Genomic DNA, 24380 nt, shown 5'->3' with positions numbered 1-24380 from the left:
ACACGGAACTTTCTTATCTATGGCGATATATCAGTACTTATACTTCCCTTTTAATTTTTTTCACTCCACTGACTGTAATTTTTTAAGCGTTATCGACAGCTTCGAAGCAAGAGTTTCCTACTATGAAAATAAACATGAAGTTTCTTCTCTTATGTTACTGCAAACCGACACTATTAGGTTTTCCGTAAGCTATTGAGCTCTGTGATTGCCAATTACTTGTTTGATGAGGCACTCTGTTTCAGAATTCTGTCGTAATAGCTACTGTGAGATGAGTTTGTGCAAATCACACTGTGTTTTGACAAAGGAAGTACAATTAAACCTGTCAACAAGAGAAATGTGTCCGTTACTCATAAATGGTGATCCTTCTTCGAATGAGAAAAGGTTAACAACTCACAAAAATAAATTGCCATTCTGTTGGAATTTTGGTGAATCGCCTTAACCCACTGTATTTTTAACACTGAGGCAACTGGAATGGAAACTTACCGAAGGATTTTATTCCTTCTCTTGATCTGAGCAGTATTAAAATAATGACGAGCGTTCCTTCATGCGGAATGATAGACACATGGCAGATGCTGGTTACTCACCTACGGCTTGCCAATGTGTGATCGCGAATAAAATAGTTGTTACTGAGAAAAATAAACAATTGATCTGTCGCACAACACAGTGGTCAGTGTATTGTCAGGAGCGGAGGATAATGCGCTCGACAAGAACGCAGAAGCTAGTCATGTGTGCCTTGTGAGCTGGAGTTCGAAAAACATCGTCATGAAAGTAGATCTGCCTTTGTCAGCACTACATTTCAACAAATTAAATATATCTAATCACCACACTCTTTTAGGATATTCCTACTTTCGTAATAATATCGACTATTTTCTTCATTTATGTAGCCTGTAGTATAATTAGTTTATTAATGCTGATAATGTGCATGCAACAACTGAAATGCTTTTTCTCATCACGGCGAGCCAATTAAAACATTGTTATATGTGTGACTGCTTTTCGACTGTTTCTAGCTTGCAGTGGAAATGTGATGTCCACACGTACATAGTATAACGTCTCTCATTACATCCATGTCCAAGTAACGACAGTGAAATTTATGTACTTAATATCTTGGACGCTTTTTACCAGAAAACATTGTGGAGGCAGAAGATATAATACCAGTGGCTAATGGCTCACCAGCTACTGAACTGTGCATTGTTGTTGACAAAAGAAGAAACAAAACAAAAGAACTGTACAGATATTTGTAACTCAAAACTATTATGTACTACCGAAAAGAGATGGAGCGCTTAAACGGCGAAAAAAGAAACACTACTCAGTGATAATAAAATTCAATACACCACAAGCCTGTATTTTCCGGACGGGCAATACTTGCACTGCCCATATGCGCCATACCGAAGTGAGCATATGGCAGACTGCCTTCCCGCTCCCCACCACACCCCTCACGCAGTGCTCGTGTGGCGCGCGCCGCGAGAAACTGTACCGCAACCACAACGCCGCGCAACCCGGCGCAGACGCGTGTCGCGTCCCAGTCGCGTTGCGTCCCAATTTGCGCGCTCCCATTTGAACCAGAGAAGTTACAAAAACGCCCGCTGCTCTGCGCTGCGTCGCGCCACACGCGCTATACGCGTCTCAATTTGCGCCTAGCCTGTCACACACGTCACCATAAATCGCGGGACGAGCGAAAGCTCGAGAATTGGACTTAATCATCACTGTGATCTTCCATTTATTTATTAGTTGCTGTTTTGTTTCAAATGGTCTGCACTCTAGAAGATATTTCAGTGCGTGTTTCACATTTATTTTTATTATTATTAAAGTCTGTGTATGTTAATAACGCTAAAACACATCGTGGAGATAATACCAACAAATGGCGCCATACTGCAGGGCGATCGAAAGATCGAGTAGAAACCGAAATTCCTCGGGCTGTGACATAAACTTCTCGAGCCATTCGAGTCGTATTCAATCACAGCATTAAATCAAAGGCAAAGGTTACGGCACGTCCAGTAGAACCAAAGAAACAAGCGACATTTTCATGAAAATGATTCGCGAGCGAACGACTTTTGATGGTGTCGGTTCACCCAAACCCTTAACTGCTGCCTAGTTTGCAACTCGTGTGAATGTACCCAATCTTCGTCTCCTTTTACGATGTTGTAACTAGATTCCGCATCTCCTCAGTCGAATTCTGTGAACTTTTCCTTGCGGCAATTGACAAGATTCTGTTACTGAGCTTCGGCCTAGTTGGTGCGGAATCCATCGGCAACAGACCTTTCCACAGCAAATTGTTTATCTAAAATGGAATGCAGTACAGTCTTCGACGTACTTACGGTACAGGGTAAGACAGATGCCCATTCTCATGTTGTGCACGGCATCGAAGTTTTTCGTAACAACCACCGATTTTGTCCGACGTTCACGAAATTCATCGCAGGACCACGAGGAAATTCTGGAAATAAGATTGTAAACAGTAAGTTCCTTAATAAATGAGATCGATCATGAAAAGGTGAACAAATCCATTAGAGGCATTATTGCTGAGCCAGACCTTTACCAATATCGTAAAAAAGAAATAATTCAATGCAAACTTTCGCGTGTACATTTTTTTAACAAAACTGTTCCTTTAAACGTTCGTTGTGAACAAACTACTCGATTAGTTTCTGAACTGTCATAATTTTAACAATATAGATGACAAATTTTGAAATAATGTTGATGACACATCTCATTAACGCCATATTTTGATAAAAATTGTAAAGGTTACTCTCGTATGACGGTAGAAGTAGACAGAGCATCAGCTAATGGAGGCATTCCCTTAACTCACAAAAAACGTATGGTGTTTCAGACCGGACGTAAATTATCGAAATCGCTGTCGAAAACCAGTTGTGGCGTAATGCTTCTATAACTTCCTGCCCTCCTAAAAGTGCCACATCTACAACGTTTCGTTGTTGGTTGCGTTATCGCCTTCTTTGTTTTTGACACGTGGTGTTAGGGCTTCTTGTCCGCACCTCGTGAACTACGTACCTGTTTTCTTCAGAGCGGTACCGTTTAGTATCAAATGTGTTCGTAGGAACGTGTCAGTTCTAACTTTCCCGAGTTTGATAAAATAGTTAGTTAATGGATGGAGGAAGTAGTCAGTGATATGGAACAAGAAACAGATCAAAAAGACGGCGATTTTACAATAGCCAGTGATCACAGTTCTGCTATCGAACAAGAGCATTTTTAAGAGGAAGAACTTCAGTGAAATTGTGATGAGAATCTGGCTGTTTGGCAATAAAATACTTACTATGTTAGTTAAAATCAAATTTGTTGTGAGTGGCGATGAGAAAAATGTATGCCAGAATTGAATGTCAGTTTTGCAGTTTCTTTTCGTACCAATGGAGTTGGATTTTTATGTGCAAATTTAAACCCTGGAATGTAGCTGTATGTAGAAATTTACTTGCTATAGAGATAGTGTAATTTTTCAGAACGTAAAATTCAGTTCTCATTTATATGCACTATTTAAAAAATGACGCGAAAGTATGTGATTTTGTGGAGGCATTCTGTAGTGCAATAAAATAAAGAACGAGCACCTAAAAACACTTAAATAATCGTAGAAATAAATATTATATAATGTAATTAAAAATTTCAAATGATTTGCACCTTAAATCTCGATTTAAACATAAGGACCCCAGAGACCCCCACCTAGTTGTATACATTACAGAAAAGTCACCCCGTGAGTTAAGGGTTAAGTGAGCAGCATTGCCTGAGTTTTCCAAATAGTTATTTATCTCAAATAATGTCTGTAAGAAATGTCGAAAATTGCTGCCTGTCCTCTGATATTAGGGCTGACTTTCTCTTTTCTCACTACTTGCAAAGATTATTTCGGTGCTTGTCATTGTATCGGAGAAAACACACTGATACTGGTGGCTTCGCTCAACCCGGTTTCGACGCCAATTTTAGCAACCCAGTGAGTTTTTGTTTAATCCTACTAGTGAGCATTGCCAGTGACGTAATTTGCTCAACAAATATATTGTTGTATCTCTAGAGTTGAACACACTTCTTATTACATATATGTAGCTCTTTAATTGTTGAGTATTGCTCTTTGCTCTGGAATATTTGTCAATTTGGACTAACAAAAGGTACAGAGAAGATTCAGAGAATAAAGACGCCATTCGTCGCGGAGTTTAAGTTTGTCAGCGCGAAAGCGTCACACATGTATGTTCAACAGTTTTCAGTATGATATGCTACACTAGAGGAGTTGTTCATTACGGAACGTGTTACTTTTAAAACAATAACTGTTGTCCCAATATGAATTCATTACATGCTTCAGCCAACATGTTACGTAAGTCCTAGACGGTAAAAGTGCAGACGGTAAACGTTATCGTACAAGAGAAAACGTTCAACAAAAGGGGCATTGTAGACAAATCTGGGGGTCTAGTTGAGACCTGGCGCTAACGCCCTCTTTGTTTTTCGGGTTAATGGAAACACGCGTCCGTCCGAAAGCTCTCTCGCACAGTAAAGGGTGTGGCCACCAAACAACCACACCCTGCTGTAGACCATGACGTAATAGCCCTGTTCGCCGTCGCTGAGCGCTGTGTAGCGGAGTAACTCACAGACGCTGACGTACTACGCCTATCTGATGGCTAACAGGGCGGGTCTGATTTACACCTCTCCACACATATTTATAACTCACCAGCGTCCGAGGCCGCATGTCGAACACGACTGCTGTGCGAGGGTGGTTTGATAAGTCTGGTAAATTTCCATGAAGGAATGGAAAATTTTTGTAGTGCCTTAATGGTTAGAAGCTTCGTTATTCTAATGATCGTACAAAGAATTTCAACAATGTACAGCAACCAGGTCATTGTTGACAGGCGTCTGAACTGGTCAATGTGTCGACTGCGATTGAAGAGCGGTTGGACTGCCGCACAGATCAAAACACAATTGGATGAAGTTCACGCGGATCGTCATTGAAGACTATTTACTTTTGAATTAATGAAGTTGAATGTGGTTGGACAGGCACGGGATACGAAGCGCGCTCCGGCCCTCCAATTGAGGTCACCACAAAGGAAACCATTGACAAAATCCATGGTAATACAAGACCGCCGAATAAACATTCGTGAGACTGCTGAGACTGTAGGCATCTCAACTGACCGAGCTTGACGATGAAGAAGCTGTTGTGCGAGGTGGGTACCGCGATTTCTCACAGTCGGCCGAAAGCTCATCCAGCACAACGTTTCAACAAACGTCTGGTGATGTTTAATCGCAATCCGCCAAACTTTTTGCGCCGATATGTGACTGTTCATGAAACCTAGATCCATCATTACACACTCGAGTCAAAACGCCAACCAAAACAATGGACAAAGGCTGGTGAAAGTGGACTGGCTCTGAGCACTATGGGACTTAACTGCTGTGGTCATCAGTCCCCTAGAACTTAGAACTACCTAAACCTAACTAACCTAAGGACATCACACACATCCATGCCCGAGGCAGGACTCGAACTTGCGACCGTACCGGTCGCGCGGTTCCGGACTATAGCGCCTAGAACCGCTCGGCCACTCCGGCCGGCGAAAGTGGACTGGAGAAAGCAAACATTTTGTCAACTGATAAGGTGATTGCCACTGTTTTTTGGGATTCCCAAGGAATAATCCTCATAGACTACTTGGAAAAAGGCAGAACCATAACAAAATCCTATTATGCTTCATTTTTGAATCGTCTGAAATTCACGTTATCTGGAAAAAAGACCAAAAAGTGCTCTTTCACCAGGATAACACACTATCCCACACATCAGCGATAGCAATGGCGAAAGTGCATGAATTGGGCTTTGAATTGGTTCCTCATCCACCTTATTCACCAGACTTGGCCCCCAAGTGACTTCTTCCCTTTCCCTGACTTTGAAGTTTGACTTGCTATGAAGAAAAATTTTCATCGAATGAGGAGGTAATAGCTGCAGCCAATGAGTGTTTTGAAGAGTTCGACAAAACCACTTTTTCTGATGGTGTAAACAAGCTGGTGAATCACTGGACCAAATGCACACTGATGAGCCAAAACATTATGACCACCTGCTTAATAGCTTGCTTGTCCGTGTTTGAAACGAACTACATTACTGATTCTGCGTATCACGGATCCGACAGTTTATTGGTAGATTTGTGGAGGTATGTGGCATTGGATGTCTACGCGCATGTCATGTGATTCACGTAAATAAGGGACCGCTGATTTGCGTACGCGATGATGGCGCCCGATAGCGACCTAGATGGATTCCACAGGATTTACATCAGGCGTATCTGATGGCCGAGGCACTAAAATGCCCCACAAACTACTGTGGCACGGTTCTGGCTCCGAGACACGCAATTATACTGCTGAAAGATGATATCGCCGTCGAGGAAGGCATCCAGCATGAAGGGATGCAGGTGGTTCACAGCTGTCAGCGTGTCTTCGATTACTACCACAGTTCCCATGCAAGGGAAGGAGATTGTCTCTCACAGCATAACACTGCACACACCACCCTGTGTCCGTGGCGCGATGTACGTTTAGAACCGACATTCACCTCGATGACAGTGCTTGTGGAGACGACCGTTGACTTAGTGTAGCAAAAAAGCGATACACCCGAAGAGCCGACACGTTCCCACTGATCGACGGTCGAATTCCGATGGTCTCGTAGCCATGCAATCGTAATTGACGGCCTGTCCTACTTTACAGAACAGACAAGCCTCCGAACCTCACGTATTGTCAAGAGTCGTGGATGTCCAACCATTTAGCACCTAGTGCTTGTTTCACTGTACTTCTACCTGTTTCCATAGATGCTCACGACAGTAGCACGTGAACATTCGAGCAGCCTCGCTGGTTTCGAGATACTCGTTCGCAGGCTCTGCGTAATAATAACCTGTTCTTTTCAAAACTGCTTATCTCAATGGATTTCCCCATTTGCAGCCCATATCTTCGCTAGGGTGACCCCCTTTCGGTGTCTGCTCCGCTAACATACTTTTGTTACCGCGTCACGTGCCCGCAAAGCCGGTAGGCAGCATCCAGCGTCGCGGTGGGCAGTGGTCATAATGTTTTGACTTATCAATTTATAGCCCTCAAAGAAGACTATTTTTATAAAACATTTCTTCTTGCTTTTTCACCAGACTTATCAAACAATCCTCTGTTTTATTTATGTTTTTTTAAATATAATTCTGGCCAAAAACACTGCAACATTGCCATGCTTCGCTGTACAAGTGATTGACATTTCAATACAACTGCACAAAGAACGAAGCAGTAAGGCCATCTACATTCTGTATACAGCGCAAGATTATGCAGCGGATTTGTCGTTCAGAAACCACCTTTCAGTTTCGTTTGTTTGTGAGAAGATCGTGTTATGCTTCCTGTACGAATCGGAAACGCCTACCAGCACATGTCAGAATCGTGGTCTACCTGGACTGCGGTCCATCGTTTCGCAGCGTTGCTGCTCCTGTTGATCGGGAACCCACTACTGCCTTACGAATATGGAATTGATGTTTCCAGAGAGGTCATACTCGACGCTATGCAGGATTTCAACGGCTCCAAGCCATTAGCGCTCAAGAAGACAAGCATTGTCCACTTGGCCATGGAGGATCATACAGCCACGTAATGTGACTAGAGTCAGGATGTGGAATCTACAAGGACAATGCGTCAGCGCCTGAATCACCGCAGACTGTCAGCACGGCAGCAAAGATAGGCGTCTCGACAATGGAGCACACAGTAAAATTAAGTTGTATGGCGCAAATCGCAGGAAGACCCCAAAGGGCAGGTTCAGCCGCCTGAATTGGAAAGGTGTTTTCTATCCTCTGCATTCCTCACCTTTCCTTTGTTAAGTATAAGCATTGTGTGTTGTCTTAAGTGCAACGGTTAAGTGTAGATGACTGCAGTGGATATGTGTGTAGTTTGGTGTCACTTATGATTTGGATGATGATGACGAGAGAATTTGTTGTTGTTGTTATGGTCTTCAGTGCTGAGACTGGTTTGATGCAGCTCTCCATGCTAATCTATCCTGTGCAAGCTCCTTCATCTCCCAGTACCTACTGCAACCTACATGAGAGAAGGGAGAGGCTGAAATTCGGTGGCTAATTTTTCAAATAGTACTTAAGTGGCCAATCAGCTTAATATCCCATCCGGCGGATAGATCACCGTTAACAGTGTCGCGTGCTTTTATTTCATCAGATACTCCGGAGGGATTTGGAATTCAATCCAGGACATTGGCGTCAACACTGGCCATCAGGGACTTGACGACACCACCACTCCTGTCCACTCTGGCGTGATAACAAAGGCAAAATTGTCAACATCGCGTGGCGTACACGGACTGTCATCCATCCAAGCACTAGCCATGTCCAATTGTGCTTGGCGTTGGTGAACTGGGAGGAATCGGTATACGCACTGTGACAAGGCCATTTACGGTGCGTGGTAGAAGTGGGCCAAATGGTTATTTCGGAGTATCGGTTGTCACGGTTGCGGTTTTTTTATACCAGATACTTTTTCAGTTAATTATTGCTGCCAGTTATTTTTACTAACGAATTTCCCATATGAGAGTACCATTAAATCAGAGCGCCCGCGAAACACAAGCTGGTAGATTTCTCTCAGCTAGCATACGTGGTAACTTGGATTAATTTATCACCAATGTATTTCTTATGGTGATGGCTTCACTTTCGTCGCTTATTCTCTAGTTAAAGCCTGGTCTTTTAAGGTAGCCAACTAGCAGTGCCTCATCGCGCGCCAACCAAGTTGCGTCACGTCACAGCCCATTTTGAAACATTTTTGTTAATTATCGTCTTTCATTTTTGTTTTATTTGGTCCTATACGTAAATCTGTGACACGTACGTTGAGATATTTAACTTTCTTTAATTTGATTTGGTAGCTGAGTATGTTGATTCTGGGGCGCGGTTCCATGCTATTAGCTAATGCGTATAGGCTAATGGCAGCTGCATGTATGGCGGTAAGTGGATCACGTTAAGGGCAATAACAAACTAGTTGTTTGTAAACTCTGCCAAACCCGCTGACAGCCGGGAGTTATTTCCGTAGAAGTTTGAAAATACTTGTCACACTGGGATATATGTCATCTCTAAAAAATATCATCTGTTACAACCTACTGGAACAGGCCACAGTTCAACCAACTCCTAGAGAACAAGAACCGTGCCTGAATAATATAACTGCCACAGAAAAACAGTTACACTCATCTACTGGCGATTATTTCCATAAATGCGCGAACTCCTTATGGTCAGTCTGAACAGTCAGACAGCAATTCTATAAATAGGTGGTGCGCAGTCTCACAGATATTTCCATGAGCTATAGAATAGCTTGGAGGAGGATCCACTCCACTGCTCTGTTCATTTATCCGTGGTCAGATGTCAGATGACATGACAACGTAGTACACATTGCAGTAAACAGATGGCGCCACATGCTGTAACTGTTATGTCAGTAAGTGGTTCCTACTATTTCATAATGTTGTGCAATACGTTGCCAGGCCAGTGTGTGTGTGTGTGTGAGAGAGAGAGAGAGAGAGAGAGAGAGAGAGAGAGAGAGAGAGAGAGTAGATAGCGTAGATGACACAGCACTTCCAGTGTGGCGCCTTGGTGATATGGCATTGCATCACCCATGTAAAAGAATGTCATTGATGGAGTTTTGCTGCAATATATATATAGCCAGAAAAAATTTTCACGGCGCTTATTGCCCACAAAACACGGAAGCAGTTCCCTACTTTGTGTCATAGGGGCTGGGCGGGCAGTGAGGTGAAGGAGGCCCTCAGGAGCAGTCGTGTGTCGGTCGTATCTTCCACTCATTACGTTAATCATACCATTTCTAATTAAAGATAGAATCATTATCGGTGATCTCCAAAATCAACATGTAGAAAGTGGTTTCTCAGTGATTACGCTTACTGTTTACATGGTAATTTCGTGCTCCATCAGTGTAAGATTGTGGATATAAAGTGATCTCTTGATATTCTGCCTACAAGCAGACTGGATGTAACTGTGTATAGTGCAGTGTATGTGACGGCACCACTGGATAAATGGAATTATATGACAACCCCTTTTAAATCGTGTATGCTCTTTGCTGACCAACCAGTATCAGAGAATTCCTTTTACAATTCACCACTGCAGCTATACCTCAGCACAATGATCCAGTGAATCCACGACAAGCACTTCCACTGCGGTCAAAGGGACATCATCTAAAAGAAGTAGCTTAGTGGATTTCAGGCCAACAACCGCGAAATGCGATGGACTTACGTATCCCCAACACCGACCTCGCTGAGTACAGTTGTTCTAGTACAAACAGAGATTGATACTGGTCCTGCCAACCCAATGGGAGGATTGTAGCACTATTGGCAGTTATTAAAACAACTGCTAGTGACAAATGAGCGATTAATTCAGTAACTGCTACTTTTCAGTAACCGATTATTTCTATCAGTTAAACTATTTTTTGCCACCTCTAATGCGCCCAGCGACAACACAGGATGTTGCAGACACACCACATCTTTGCTGGCCAGTCCTGGAATTATGTACAGCATCGAGATGCACATATCCATGTGTAGATGCTCCAAGGAGAACTCTGTTCTTCTTTACCTCCTCTACACTGCCGATTCATCCAAACTACCCTCACCAGTCCACCTCCCTCAGTACGCTAATGATACTGCCTTCCTTGCTCTCTGTCCCACACTACAGAAATACAAACGTTCCCTCCAAATCCACCTCAATCAGTTTACCTCTTGGTGTAACCAATGGCTCCTCGAGATCAACCCTTCCAAAACCCAGGGACTAATTATTGAATGCACCACCTGTACCTTCCATCTCTGTGACTTCTACCTTATGATCTTTAGCGGTCCTAGCCAGCTAACTAATACACTAAAATATCTTGGACTAACTATCGACCGGCAACTAATGTGGAAACCTCACCTACTAATCATCGAAAAGAAAGACCACGATAGGCTAAAACTACTAAAACTATTAACGAGCCAAACTTGGGGTTGCACCCCTCCACTGTCCTCCACACCTACAAAATCTTGATCTGACCTATTCTTTGCTATGTGACTGTTGCATGGATCTCCCCCCCCCCCCCCCCCCCCCGCCCCACACACACCTAATTTCTATATGCCGCTCCAGATACCAGAATGCCGTGCACTCTGCCTCACTTTCTGCAAACTTAGTTCGAATAATCATATAGTTTCCCCTCCACTTTCCAATCCCCATATGCTGCTGCACCTCTACCACCACATCCAACTGGCTGTACACCTTGACACCTTCCACATACTTTCCCAAAGAAATTTCAACCGTCTCTCCCTTCCACATCATGAACTCTGGCCCAACATTTACTCATTCTACCAACTTTAAATCCACCCTACACATTCCATCTCATCAGGGATCCCTCTCCGTCTGCTCCCCATATTTCCATACCCCCTTTTCCCCTTCCCCTCTCCATATTTCCCTACCCCCCTTTTCCCCTTCAAATTTTGGCCTCGCCAATACCTTCATCCCCCCTCCCCTATTCTCGTTTCCTAACAGCCCCTCCAACCCCATCAATACCATGCATCAGTCCTCCGTCCTTAACTCTTCCTCGCCAAACTGCCAAACCTTATTCCCTTCATCATAGGCTCCCAATCCCTTCCAGTTTTAGTGACAGTGAAAGTGCATCTTTCTTAAGACACGTGTTTTTTAAACCATGTTTTAAAAGAAACAATCCTATTGGAAGAACATCCGGAACTGAACATTATAGCAGAGATTAAAATACCGCTTCAGTTGTAAATTTCTTTATTTTCACACGACCGGTTTCGGACTGTTATAAGCACATCTACAGGTGTCGTAGCTGTGCTGTGGTCCCCGAGCGCCGCGTGTACCAGGCGCGGTGTGCTTCCTATGAGCTCATAGGCAGTCCGCTTAAAAAAGTCCGCGAGTGCGGTTACGACGTCAATGCTTTATAAATTGTGCCGGGTAAGGAGTTATAAATTTCCGAGTATGCTGAAGTCTGCGGATTTTGATTCCTGCTTTCGTGTCTTCTGAATATTCGTCATGTTGTTTGCTTTATTTTCGTGACACATAATGCCCTAGTATTTGTGCCATTAGTGTTCTCCTGCAAGAGAGTCGAAATGTCTGAAAATAAAAAGGTATTTACGGTTTACAGAGAAGAAACGTTCACTGTGCACAAATAGGAACGTAAATATATAAAGATGTTTTAATGCAAGTGATTTCAACAGTGAAAAAGACAGAATTATTTGACAATAAAAATAATTTGAGATGTTGTTTGGCACTTAGCAAGAAAACAAGACACAAACAGGTGTTATTTGCTCCGTTCCTGGAGATCCGAATAGGGAGCTAGTCCGGAATCTTTTGCCAATGGAGAGATCATGACGAAATGAGACCCATAATTTCAAACTATCTTATGCTGCAGCCAAATCTGTCTGTTACATTACATCAGAAATAACTTTTGTAACGTGAAAATTTGTTACGATTAACGAAGAGCCTTCTGAATGAAACAATTGAGTAGATGTGGATCGAGGTCTGCAAACGACCTTAGCCTGACAAAGAAAAAGAAAAAAAATTACCAAATTATACCAAATATTGATGAGCAGAATGTTGGTACTGATGTAGGAAGCGGGCAGCCTGAGTAAGATTGTGTTTGGATGTTGCAGTCCCTGGGGAACCACGAGTTCGACAACGGCGTGGCCGGGCTGGTGCCCTTCCTGGAGAACGCCAGCTTCCCCGTGGTCGCTGCCAACCTGGACACCAGCGAGGAGCCAGCGCTGGCCGCTTCTCCCCTCGTCAAGTCGGTCGTGCTCCACCTGCCAGGCGGTCCCGACGTCGGCATCATCGGCTACCTCACACCAGAGACCAAGGTACTACTCTCGTGGCATGTTCATCAACTCTTTGATCGACACGGAATACATGATGACGTGCTAAAATGAATTACGCCAGCTGTACCTGGAAATTGTGGCACTTGTGCAGTTTAGGGGGTCCATCGCTCATCACGAGAAAAGTACCTATTTTTGAAGGAAACGCGTATTTCTAAGGATATAAGCATATATATGCACGGACTACCAAAAAAGTACTTATTTTCATATGGATGCAAAAAAAAAAATCAATTAACTGTCTGCTTTCACCAACTTATTCGCCGCGCGGGATTAGCCGAGCGGTCTGGGCGCTTCAGTCATGGACTGTGCTGCTGGTCCCGGCGGACGTTCGAATCCTCCCTCTGGCATGAGTGTGTGTGTTTGTCCTTAGGATAATTTAGATTAAGTAGTGTGTAGGCTTAGGGATTGATGACCTTAGCAGTTAAGTCCCATAAGATTTCACACACATTTGAACAATTTGAACCAACTTATCCATGTTGCTATGTCAATATGCTGCAGACACTTTAATACATTTCTTCACAGAGTTCTTTACCCATAGGCAATGCTTACAGTTTCATTCATCCTAACCATGATACCTATTGTTGGCCTTGCATATTGTTGCGTATGGTATATGTCCCTGTTGCTCACAGTTATGTATCTTGATCAGTGCGCCAAACAACCTAATTTTTCTGTTGAGGCTGTCGTTTTGAAGTATGGTATATTACTGCGTGTGCCAAAATGGCGAGAAATTTTCCAGATTTGAGTGACTTTGTAATGGAAGATTTATACCATGTTACGGAGAACACCCAAAGCTCTATACAATGGGCTAGGTACCAAGATCTTTTGAAGAACGATATGTTGTGTGAAAATGGGAATTGTGTTGGATACAACGAGATGAAGCTGGAGAAAACTACAGGGAAAGATGGCGAAATTTGGCGCTGCTCCGTTGGCAGGGACTGTAGAAAGAAATATTCAATCAGGAAAATGTCATTTTTTGCTGGCAGTCATTTAGACATTTCTAAAATTTAGCGACTGCATTACATGTGGGCTTTCGAACTCAATAAGCAAAAGTTTTTTATGAGGGAGCTCAAAATTGGCAGTGAGCACACTGTGGTCGACTGTTGCCAATTTTGTAGGGATATCTGCCACAAATATTTCTTAATTGAGCCAATAGTTTTGGGCGGCCCTGGCCAGACTGTTGAAATAGACGAGAGCTGCTTCGTCAGGAGAAAGTACCATCGAGGTCATACGATGCGGGAGCAATGGGTCTTTGATGGTTATGACGTTGAGACAAAGCAAAGCTTTATGGTTGCTGTGCCACGACGTGATGCTACCTATTTGCTGCGAATTTTGCAACAGTATGTTTTGCCTGGAACCACAGTAGTTTCTGGTTTGTGGCAAGCTTACAACACCATACGTAACTTGGGTTACAATCACCTGACTGTTAATCAAATGGTTCAAATGGCTCTGAGCACTATGGGACTTAACTTCTAAGGTCATTAGTCCCCTAGAACTTAGAACTACTTAAACCTAACTAACCTAAGTACATCACACACATCCATGCCCGAGGCAGGATTCGAACCTGCGACCGTAGCGGTCCCGCGGTTACAGACAGTAGCGCCTAGAACCGCTCTGCCACTCCGGCCGGCGACTGTTAATCATCCGCTTTATTTTGTCGATCCCTTTACAAACGCAACCACAAATCAAATGGAGTCAGTCTGTCAAAAAGCTAAAGAAAAATGTAAAAGGCGTTTCGGAACTCACCGTGCTATCCTGAATAACTACCTAGCGGAATTTTTCTGGCATCAACGTTTTGGGGAAAATCTGTTCCACAGTCTCATTGAGTATGTTCGAAAAATCTATCCTAATGCTGCAAATTAACTTGAGGTAGCTGTTTTTATCTAATCTGTGATTCGAGCTTTAATGTATATTTGTGCAAAATAAACAAATATGATTTTGGAGAAAATTTTGTTATTAATTCCATCTTTTTTGCAAAAAAAAAAAAAAAGTTTTGAAATTGCGTGCATACATGTGTAATATTGGGTGATCAAAAGGTCAGTATAAATTTGAAAACTGAATAAATCACGGAGTAATGTAGATAGAGAGGTACAAATTGACACACATGCTTGGAATGACATGGTCCCAGCATGGAGCCCAATGGCTCCATACATGTCTCATTGGTATGCTGATGTGTCTCTTTGGTATGTTGATGAGTAAACTTTAGTGTCAGATGACATAATGTTTACGGCCAGATTATGTCTCATCTATTATAATTAAGGGACAGATAAACAGCTAGCCACATAGTACACTCTGTTGATATCCTATAATGAGATTGTTAGAGTGCAGTAGCCTAACACTGAAGTGACCAAAAAGTTCTCACGTGGCATGTGAATCATCAACATGTTTCCTAATTACACTGTCCTTCCAATTATATAGTCCTATCAGAACAAAAACAGCTGCACAGTAAGCATAATTCGGAAATAACCTGGTTCATAGTTCAATACTATTGTCACAGTTCACAGAATGTGTCATTGAAGATTAACACAGTTCTTGAGGTTAATTGTAAGTCAGTCATTGAAAACAGTCCCAATTTATAAAAAGATCTCCAGGATGTGAAATTTAAATAAAACTAGGCACATTGTATGAATTGTAATTTGTAGCAGTTTGTCTGCAGTATGTTCACTGTAATTAACATGATTCTCAGTTATTGTTGTCCACTGTCTTTTACAAGTTACAATTAAACATATATGATCCTGATTAACTTAACAATGTAGAGAGATTCTTCTAGTTGTGAACTTTTAGGTACAACAACAATTGCTATTGAACTGTGCTGTCTAATTTCCCAAAATATGGGATTGTACTTCAGTAACGTTTTAGATAAGAATGCTAATTACTCTGAAACTAAATGAGAGCAAAAGTTAATACTATGTATCCAACATTAGCTGTATAGATGCTATAATTACTCATGTGTCTTTAACCTCTACTCCATCCAAATGTTAGTAACTGGGCATGTGTTTACATGTGAATGGTGATAACGAAGTTTTGTGTTATTGGTATTGTGCAGTTAGCATGGGTTTTTAGGTAAACTAATCGCACTAATGAATTCTAGTTATTCAAAAGAATGTAATGAATAATAAAGTTGGCTAATCACTGAGCTAGTATTCAAGACTTGTGTCTTTAACCTCTACTCCATCCAAATGTTAGTAACTGGGCATGTGTTTACATGTGAATGGTGATAACGAAGTTTTGTGTTATTGGTATTGTGCAGTTAGCATGGGTTTTTAGGTAAACTAATCGCACTAATGAATTCTAGTTATTCAAAAGAATGTAATGAATAATAAAGTTGGCTAATCACTGAGTTAGTATTCAAGACTTTTGGTACTGTGGACACACCATATAAATGATATTCTGGAAGATATTTGCAAAGAATATTTTTTTTGAAGGTAAGGGGGGGGGGGGGGGGGAAGGGGTGAGAAAAACATAACAGGGGAGGAAAAAAATACATCTGCTCTGTTACTATGTGAGGCTAGTACTGTAGTGAAATGTAGACTCGCATTTCACTACAGTACTAGCCACACATATGTATGGCCCCGAAGAGGCTTCTGCATTGTGTTTGGTTATCAACTTTAGACAATATTCTTACTGCACTCTTCTGTAGAATACCTTTATGACAATAGCAGCACCGCACCAGAAGATATGACATAGGTAGGTATTTGATGAAATTACATGAAGTTATGTTAATGTCCTATTTGCAGGCTGACACAATAACAGTGATTCATAAGTGCCAAGTAGGTATTAATGTGAATATACTACAGCAGTTAAACATCTGATGCTTAGTGGAAAAGATAATAGTTTACAAAAATTAGTGGTGGAACCATATACAGAACATGTCCAGTGAAACAATGTCTAAAATTAATCTCCACTAACACCCAGCAGCTAGAAGCTATATTGGAAGACGGCAGAGCAGATGGCTCCAACAGATGCAGACCTGAAGCCTTGATACACCATAAGGTCAATTTCTTGATGGAGAAAGAAGGAAATGATGTTCAGTAAAAGTCACTCAGGACACCACAGTTATAAAAACACAGCAGGGGTAAAACAGGAGGCCATTCTTTCTCCAAATTATCTGGATTCAGGGACTGAAAATTTCTGTTAACTGCATGACAAGTGGCACTGTTTGTTGTAAAGCTGTGTGACAAGTAGTAACATACTATAAACATGACTCAGTATTTACAGATGTAAAAATATTTTCTTTAAATAATGTCATTGTAATCAAGTAAATGTTAAGCTACTTATACCAGGTAAACAGTGTAAGCAAGTGCTGTATGAGACATACTTTACAGCCATACTGACATATGCATCAGAGGCTTGGACAGTGACAAAAAGAGAGGAGAGTAGAATACAAGCCTGTCAAATGAAATTCCTAAGAAGTATGTTAGGGAAAATGAGGAGAGACAAGAGTGTGAAATGAAGGTGTAAGGAATGAAAATGGAATAGAAAAACTGTATGGGGGAACTGAAAAGAACAGGTTAAATTGGTTTGGACATCTAAACAGAATGGAAGATGAAAGAATACCAAAATTAATGACGGAGGCCAGTTTGATGGCAAGAGGTAGACCTAGAGGAAGATGAATTGAGTCAACAAAGGTAAGTTTAAGAAAAAGGAATCTAGAGTGGGAAAAAACAGTTACAGAAGAAGAATGTTCAAAAGACAGAGGAAAATGGAGAAGTACCATAAATTCCCAACATTGCCTGATGCTGGATAAAGGAGAAATGAAGATGACAGCATTGGCCAGATAAACAGCAGCCATATAATACAACTGAGAAGGCAGCAGTTCTTTTTGCAAACTGGCAGTTTCTGTATGGATTTACTGAACCAGATTTATAGGGCATAAGCCTGATAGGCATTAAGCATTATAGTGTCAATTTAGTGTACACATTAAGTTTCATGGCATCTTCATTCAAGTTAATTCATTACACTTCTTGATGGCAACTACAGAACATTATGAGTGAAGAAATGAGAGAATGAGCAGACATTGAAGATATACTGGCAACAAAAGATATTTGGAAACCTGGATAGGAAATTGACTACGAATACTGCCAGAGACTATTAATATTGGCCATTAAAATTGCAACATCATGAGAATAACAAAAGCAAAAAATGTCAAATTGGCATTACTTACATGCTTCAGTATGCAAATACACTTTAAGACAAAAAAGATGGTGCACCATGAAGGAATTATCCAAAAGGGATGGAAATCAGTAGATGTGATGTATGTGCACAGGCAAGCAAATGATTACAATTTAAAAAAAAAAAAGGATTTGCAAATTGAGCTAGTCAGTAACACATTGGTCCATCTCTAGCCCTTTTTCAAGCATTTATTGATCTTACCATTGATTGACAGAGTTGTTAGATGCTCTCTTGAGGGATATCATGGCAAATTCTGTCTAACTGGTGTGTTAGATCATCAAAATCCCAAGCTAGTTGAAGGGATCTGCCGATAACACTAAACATCTAAACATTCTCAATTTGGGCGAAATCTGGCAACCTTGCTGGCCAAAGTAGGATTTGGCAAGCATGAAGACAAGCAGTAGAAACTCTCACTGTGGGTGGGTGGACATTACCTTGCCGAAATATAAACCGAGGATTGCATTCCATGAAGGGCAACAAAACGGGGCATAGAATATCATTGGCATATTGCTGTGCTGTAAAGATGTCACGGGTGACAACCAAATAGGCTCTGCTATGAAATGAAATGGCACTCCTGGTTGTCATACCATATTGTGGGTGACAGTCAGCTTGGCATCCCTCCGCTGTCTGGGGTGTCTCCGACATGTCTTTGCTGGTCGTTGGGGCTCAGTTCAAAGCAGAACTTATCACTGAAGATATTTCTACTCCAGTCAATGAGATTCCAGGCCTCGGCGACTAGCAAAGCCATGTCTGGGGTTGCCCTGGACAGTGGTGGGGTATCAACCTGACTGTCGCCCACCATGTGGCTGATAGTCAGGAGTGATGATCTGGGGTGCCATTTCATTCCATAACAGAACCTCTTTTGGTTTTAATCCACAGCATTCTTACAGCCAGGTGGTATGTCGACAACGTTCTATTCCCCATTTTGTTGCCCTTCATGGCAAGCCATCCTGGACATACTTTCCAACAAGACCATGCCCACTGGCATATGGTAAGAGTTTCTACAATGTTTCTTTGTGTTTACAAACCCTATCTTGGCCAGCAAGGTCAATCTCTCCCTGATTGAGAACATTTGGAGCATTGTGGGCAGGGCCCTCTTACCAGCTTGGGATTTCGATGATCTAATGCACCAGTTGGACAGAATTTGGCATGTTTTCTGTTAGCAGGACAACCAACAACTCTATTTATCAATGCCAATGTGAATAACTGCTTACATAGGGGCCAATGATGGACCAGTAAGTACAGACTTGCTCAGTTTGTGAGCTCTTGCTCTTGAATAAATCATCCATTTTTTTCTGAAGCTGTAATCTTTTTTTGTCTGTACATGTGCATCATATCACATCTGCTGATTTCCATCCCATTTGGATAATTCCTCTACGGTGCCTCTTTTCTTTCCCCATTAGAGATTTCAGTGCAACTGCAAGAAGTAAGCACAAATAACACCATCTACTATCTGCATATAAAGAAAGATATTTGTATAGGATGAAAAGTGGTACCAGACCCTTAATAATGAAAAGTGTGAGGACATCCACATGAGTACTAAAAGGAATCCATTAAATATTTGTTATGTGATAAATCACACAAATCCGAAGACTGTGAATTCAACTAAATGCCTAGGAATTACGAAATACCTTTGAAATACAATTACAATCAACTTAAATTGGAACATAATGTAGCAGGGAAGGCAAACAAAAGGCAGCGTTTTATTGCCAGAACACTTAGAAGATGTAACAGATCTACTAAAGAGAGTGCCTACACCAATGTCAGGGATATCTTCAGCACTCTCCTCCGAATGTAAACATATTTTGGACATGAAGAAATGATCACTGTAATAAAATAAGAGAAATCAGAACTCACAAGGAAAGATTTAAGTGTTTGTTTTTCCTGGGTGCTGTTAGAGTGTGGAATGGCAGAGAAGTAGTGTGAAAGTTGTTTGATGAACCCTCTACCAGGCACTTAAGTGTGAGTTGCAGAGTAATCATGTAGATATAAATACAGAAAGATTGCACAGTGGGTTTCTAATACAGAAATTCCATTTCAGTGTTGTGAGAATATCATGTTATGCCTCATATAAGATAGAGAAACATCTACCAGTACATGTTGATATTTGAAAACAGCAGGGCCATGCTCTATTGAGACTGCAATTTATTATTTTGTTGGCCAGGATCCCATGACTGTAGTGAAAATGTGGAATCCGCCATACTCAGTATCATTTAGGGTCTCAGTGGAATTCTGTAATGAGTGCCTGAGAGGACAGACATATTGTTTGCTCAGCTGTGCATCACATACCTTGAGTCAGGAGATGAACCTGTTTCAAGACAGGTATCCACATGGACAGTGAAATAATGTCTGGGGCACTGTGGACTGCCAGCATGGCTACCACTGTTGTGGCTTCCCTTGGTACAGCAGCAGAGAGAGGCAAGCTAATAGCGGTGCACCAAACGACAACCCTGGGAACATTTGTGGAACTGCATCAGCTTTTCAAGCAAGTCTCAGTTTTTCGTACAGGCACACAATGGGAATATCAATGTCTAGAGGCTTCAAGTAGAATGAACTTGGCCAGACTGCATTCATCATCATCGTTATCATCATCATCATCATCATAAGAGGCCAGCACCTGGTGTGATGGTACACAACACAGTCCCTGCTGTTTGACATAGTTTGTAATTTAGACAGTAGACATCACATTTCTGACATGCCTTGTACCTCTGATGTCTCGGTGGCATTATCTTTCAAGAAGATAATGCAAAACTATGTCGCCCATGCTGTCCTAGCCTATCTCAGTTCAGGGGATGCTCAGCTGTTACCCTGGCCAGAATATTCTCAAGATCCCTCACCCACTGAAAATATCTGTTCATATATAGCTGAGAGACTGGCATGCCACCAGGTTGGAGCCATTGTTGCTTCCAATGGCAACAGCCCAGTGTGCTACATTTCATGCCATATATACTCCCATATCACTTACAAAATCATTGTTTTTCCTACTATACTGTATATTTACAATAAATAAAATTGAAAAGGGTAGAGTGCTACTTACCATATAGAGGAGATGTTGAGTCACACATAGGTGCAATGAAAAGACTGCTATATGTTTGAGCTATCAGGCAAAAGGCCTTCTTCTGAAGTAGAAAACACATATACATTCACGCAAGTACAACTCACACACGTGACCACTGTCACTGTCCAGTGAGAATGAAAGTAACAGGAAGGGCAAATCTACATCTACATAAATACTCCACTAGATGTCGTATGGTGCATGGTGGAGGGTACCCTGTACCACTACAAGTCATTTCCTTTCCTGTTCCACTTGCAAATGAAGTGAAGGAAAAACAGCTGTCTATATGCCTCCATATGATCCCTAATTTCTCGTATCTTATCCTCATGGTCCTTACATGCACTGTATGTTGGCAGCAGTAGAATTGCTCTGCAGTCAGCTTCAAATGCCAGTTCTCTAAATTTGCTCAGTAGTGTTCTTTGAAAAGATCTTGATCTTCTGCCTATGGATTCCCAGTTGAGTTTCTTCAAGCATCTCTGTAACACTTGTGTGCTATTTGAATCTAGTGGTAACAAATCTGGCAGCCTGCCTCTTAATTGCTGTCCTTCTCATCCCGTATGGTAAGTCTCCCCTGACCTGTGGTTATGGGTGACTTCCCCAAATTCTATCCATTTTCCTAGACGTCTCCAGTTATTTTACTTCACTCTTCTTCCTTCCCCTTCAACCCCTCTGATGGAAGAAGGAACCACTGGCTCTGAAAGCTTGCCAATCACAACAGTCTTTTATGTGTGTGTTCTGCTGCTGCTTTGTGAGTAGATTTTCTTACCTATCCAATTAAATAATTTCAATAATATAAAATGTTTGACAGGTACCAAAACAAATTTTAATCCTAACTTTTTCTCCTAACTTCCTAACAACCTACTGGTTTGCATGCACATTGCAGCTTAGTTATTATTACTGCTGAAACAAAACAAAAAAAAATCATGTCCCAAAGCAACATTCTTCGCTAAGCCCTGAAAGAGTTTAGAGTTTTCTGTGAGAAAGGTTCATTGCAACCTGGACTTATAGTAAACATGTAATTGCACAGTCTGCTGTTTCCAAAAAATATATAAATGTCCCAGGCTACAATGGTAACATGAACACAATTATTAGTGTGCTTAGTTGCAAAATATGGTTTTGTTTGAGTCCTACTTCGACCACCCTAACAGTGTTGGCGACATACATATTAGATGCTATCAGGACTACGACAATTTGAAATTCTGTTTCGTTGAATGGCATAGCGGATGAATGTCAGGTGTGATATTTTGGGATACCATGAGTGCAACACCTATGTAATGAGGGAAACCTAAAAAGCAACTACTACTTCAGGGAGATTTTGGAGACTGAGAACTTTCTCCTCCAATGAAACTCTACATGACATGTGGCAGCTGCACCATGTTCAGTCAGAGGGGTAGGAAATGTATAAACTTTCTTCAGAGATCAGTAAGTACCACTGCTTCCCAGACCTGCATGTTTGCTTGCAATGTGATCATTAAGCATGTCTGGGTGGCAGTTGGTTCATTACTGTCCTGTAGCAATTTCTGTTGGTGCTTTGATCATATAGATATGAACTGCGTGGAGAGAGATAGCACAACAACATAGCCAGGGCTTGTTCAGTTCCGTGGGGTGTTGTTTACATGTTCTGACTTATCACACAAACACTGAATTCTCCAAGTTTCACATCATTTGTAGTCATGCAATATAATTAATCATGAATTGTCATGTACCTAATTGGTAGCAAAGTGTTCATTTCAGTCAGTTGTTTCCTTGTCGTGCACACACACACACACACACACACACACACACACACACACACACATATCCATCCGCACTTATACAGACACAAGCAGACAAATGTCTGCTTGTGTCTGTATATGTGCGGATGGATATGTGTGTGTGTGCGAGTGTATACCTGTCCTTTTTTCCCCCTAATGTTAAGTCTTTCTGCTCCAGGGATTGGAATGACTCCTTACCCTCTCCCTTAAAACCCACATCCTTTCGTCTTTCCCTCTCCTTCCCTCTTTCCTGACGAAGCAACCTGGGGTTGCGAAAGCTTGAATTTTGTGTGTGTGTTTGTGTTTGTTTGTGTGTCTATCAACATGCCAAAGCTTTCGTTTGGTAAGTTACATCATCTTTGAAACCAGAGAGAATCTTGTCAGCCACTTGCAGTGCAAAGCAGAGAAAATCTCATCAGCCACTATTAAGAGACATATATTTTTGGATAGGGTCTGCATTTAGCAAGACACAATTTTGTTTTTTAACCCAAACATGTTTCACTGCAGTTGCAGCTTCTTCAGTGGGCTTTTATTTTTCATCTGTTAAAGATAAAGAATGTTCTTTACTATTTGTATACATGCAACTATTAGTTTGTAAATCGTAAGTACAGACATTTGAAAAAACACATAAATTATGAATTCATACCTTTTTACTATATGGTGTGGTTTTTCTTATGTGTTGTGTTTCTACAGTGACTGTTTTGTTCCACAGTAGGTCATCTGCGACCACTTACATCTTAAAGTAGATAAATTGTGTAAGCCAAAATTATGATTTGAAAATTGTTATTTCTTTGCCTGAAATTAATTAATTCTCTCTCTCTCTCTGTGTGTGTGTGTGTGTGTGTGTGAGTCTATTTACATAATGTTTCACTTGCATTTTCTTTTTCCTCATCTTCATCGCTGTCAAACATTATATATTGAGTTGCCACTGTCACTGTCACTGTTTCACTAGCTGTAAAAACAAACATGGCGGGCTGTGGAACTGTTAAGGTGTAAAAACAAGATGGCTGACAGTGGAACAATTGAAGGTGTTCCTGGCGGTTGTTCTGAATCTTTCAGAGGTAGGTGTCTGTGAATTGTTTTTAATTTTTTTTATTTTTTCAGAAGTGCACCCACAAACCACTTTGCCAGAGAAATGCACACATACTTACAGAAACATTACATACACGCAAATAACAGAACCATACACAACACTGAATAGCTGATACAACAAATCAAAGACATCAAGATACTCACAACAGTCACACTCACATCAGTGTAAGGGAGTAATAGAGGAGTGTATCATACTGGCATAATGCTGTACAATCACATGCCACCCTATTTGAAACAGATGCAAAATTTACAAAAGTTTAAAGTGAAACTGAAAGAGTACTTGCTTGACCACTGCTTCTATTCTGTTTCTGAGTTTTTAGAGTACCAGGAAAGTGTAGAGTAACTTCTTAATAAGTCTATCATTTTATTTCATTATATCAAATTTCTCATCAATATTCAACATGTATTGATTAATTTTTAATTATTTATCCTTTCAAAATAACAATGTTTATGATGTTGTATATTCTGTACCAACCTGACTTGTCCTACATCGCTTGTGCAAAAT

The 24380-nt window shown here is 41.3% G+C and overlaps 1 protein-coding gene across 1 annotated transcript in view; it reads left to right on the top strand.

The window, feature by feature from the left end:
* Positions 1-24380, top strand: part of LOC126235959 (protein 5NUC-like) — a 260942-nt gene that overhangs the window by 205256 nt on the left and 31306 nt on the right. Inside the window, exon 2 of the mRNA XM_049944931.1 lies at positions 12587-12790. Within this exon, the coding sequence (XP_049800888.1) occupies positions 12587-12790 (204 nt within the window). The remainder of the gene's footprint in view (positions 1-12586; positions 12791-24380) is intronic.

This window comes from Schistocerca nitens, chromosome 2 (genome assembly GCF_023898315.1).
Source record: "Schistocerca nitens isolate TAMUIC-IGC-003100 chromosome 2, iqSchNite1.1, whole genome shotgun sequence".
Classification (NCBI taxonomy): Eukaryota; Metazoa; Arthropoda; class Insecta; order Orthoptera; family Acrididae; genus Schistocerca; species Schistocerca nitens.
This window is presented reverse-complemented; position numbering and strand designations above follow the sequence as displayed.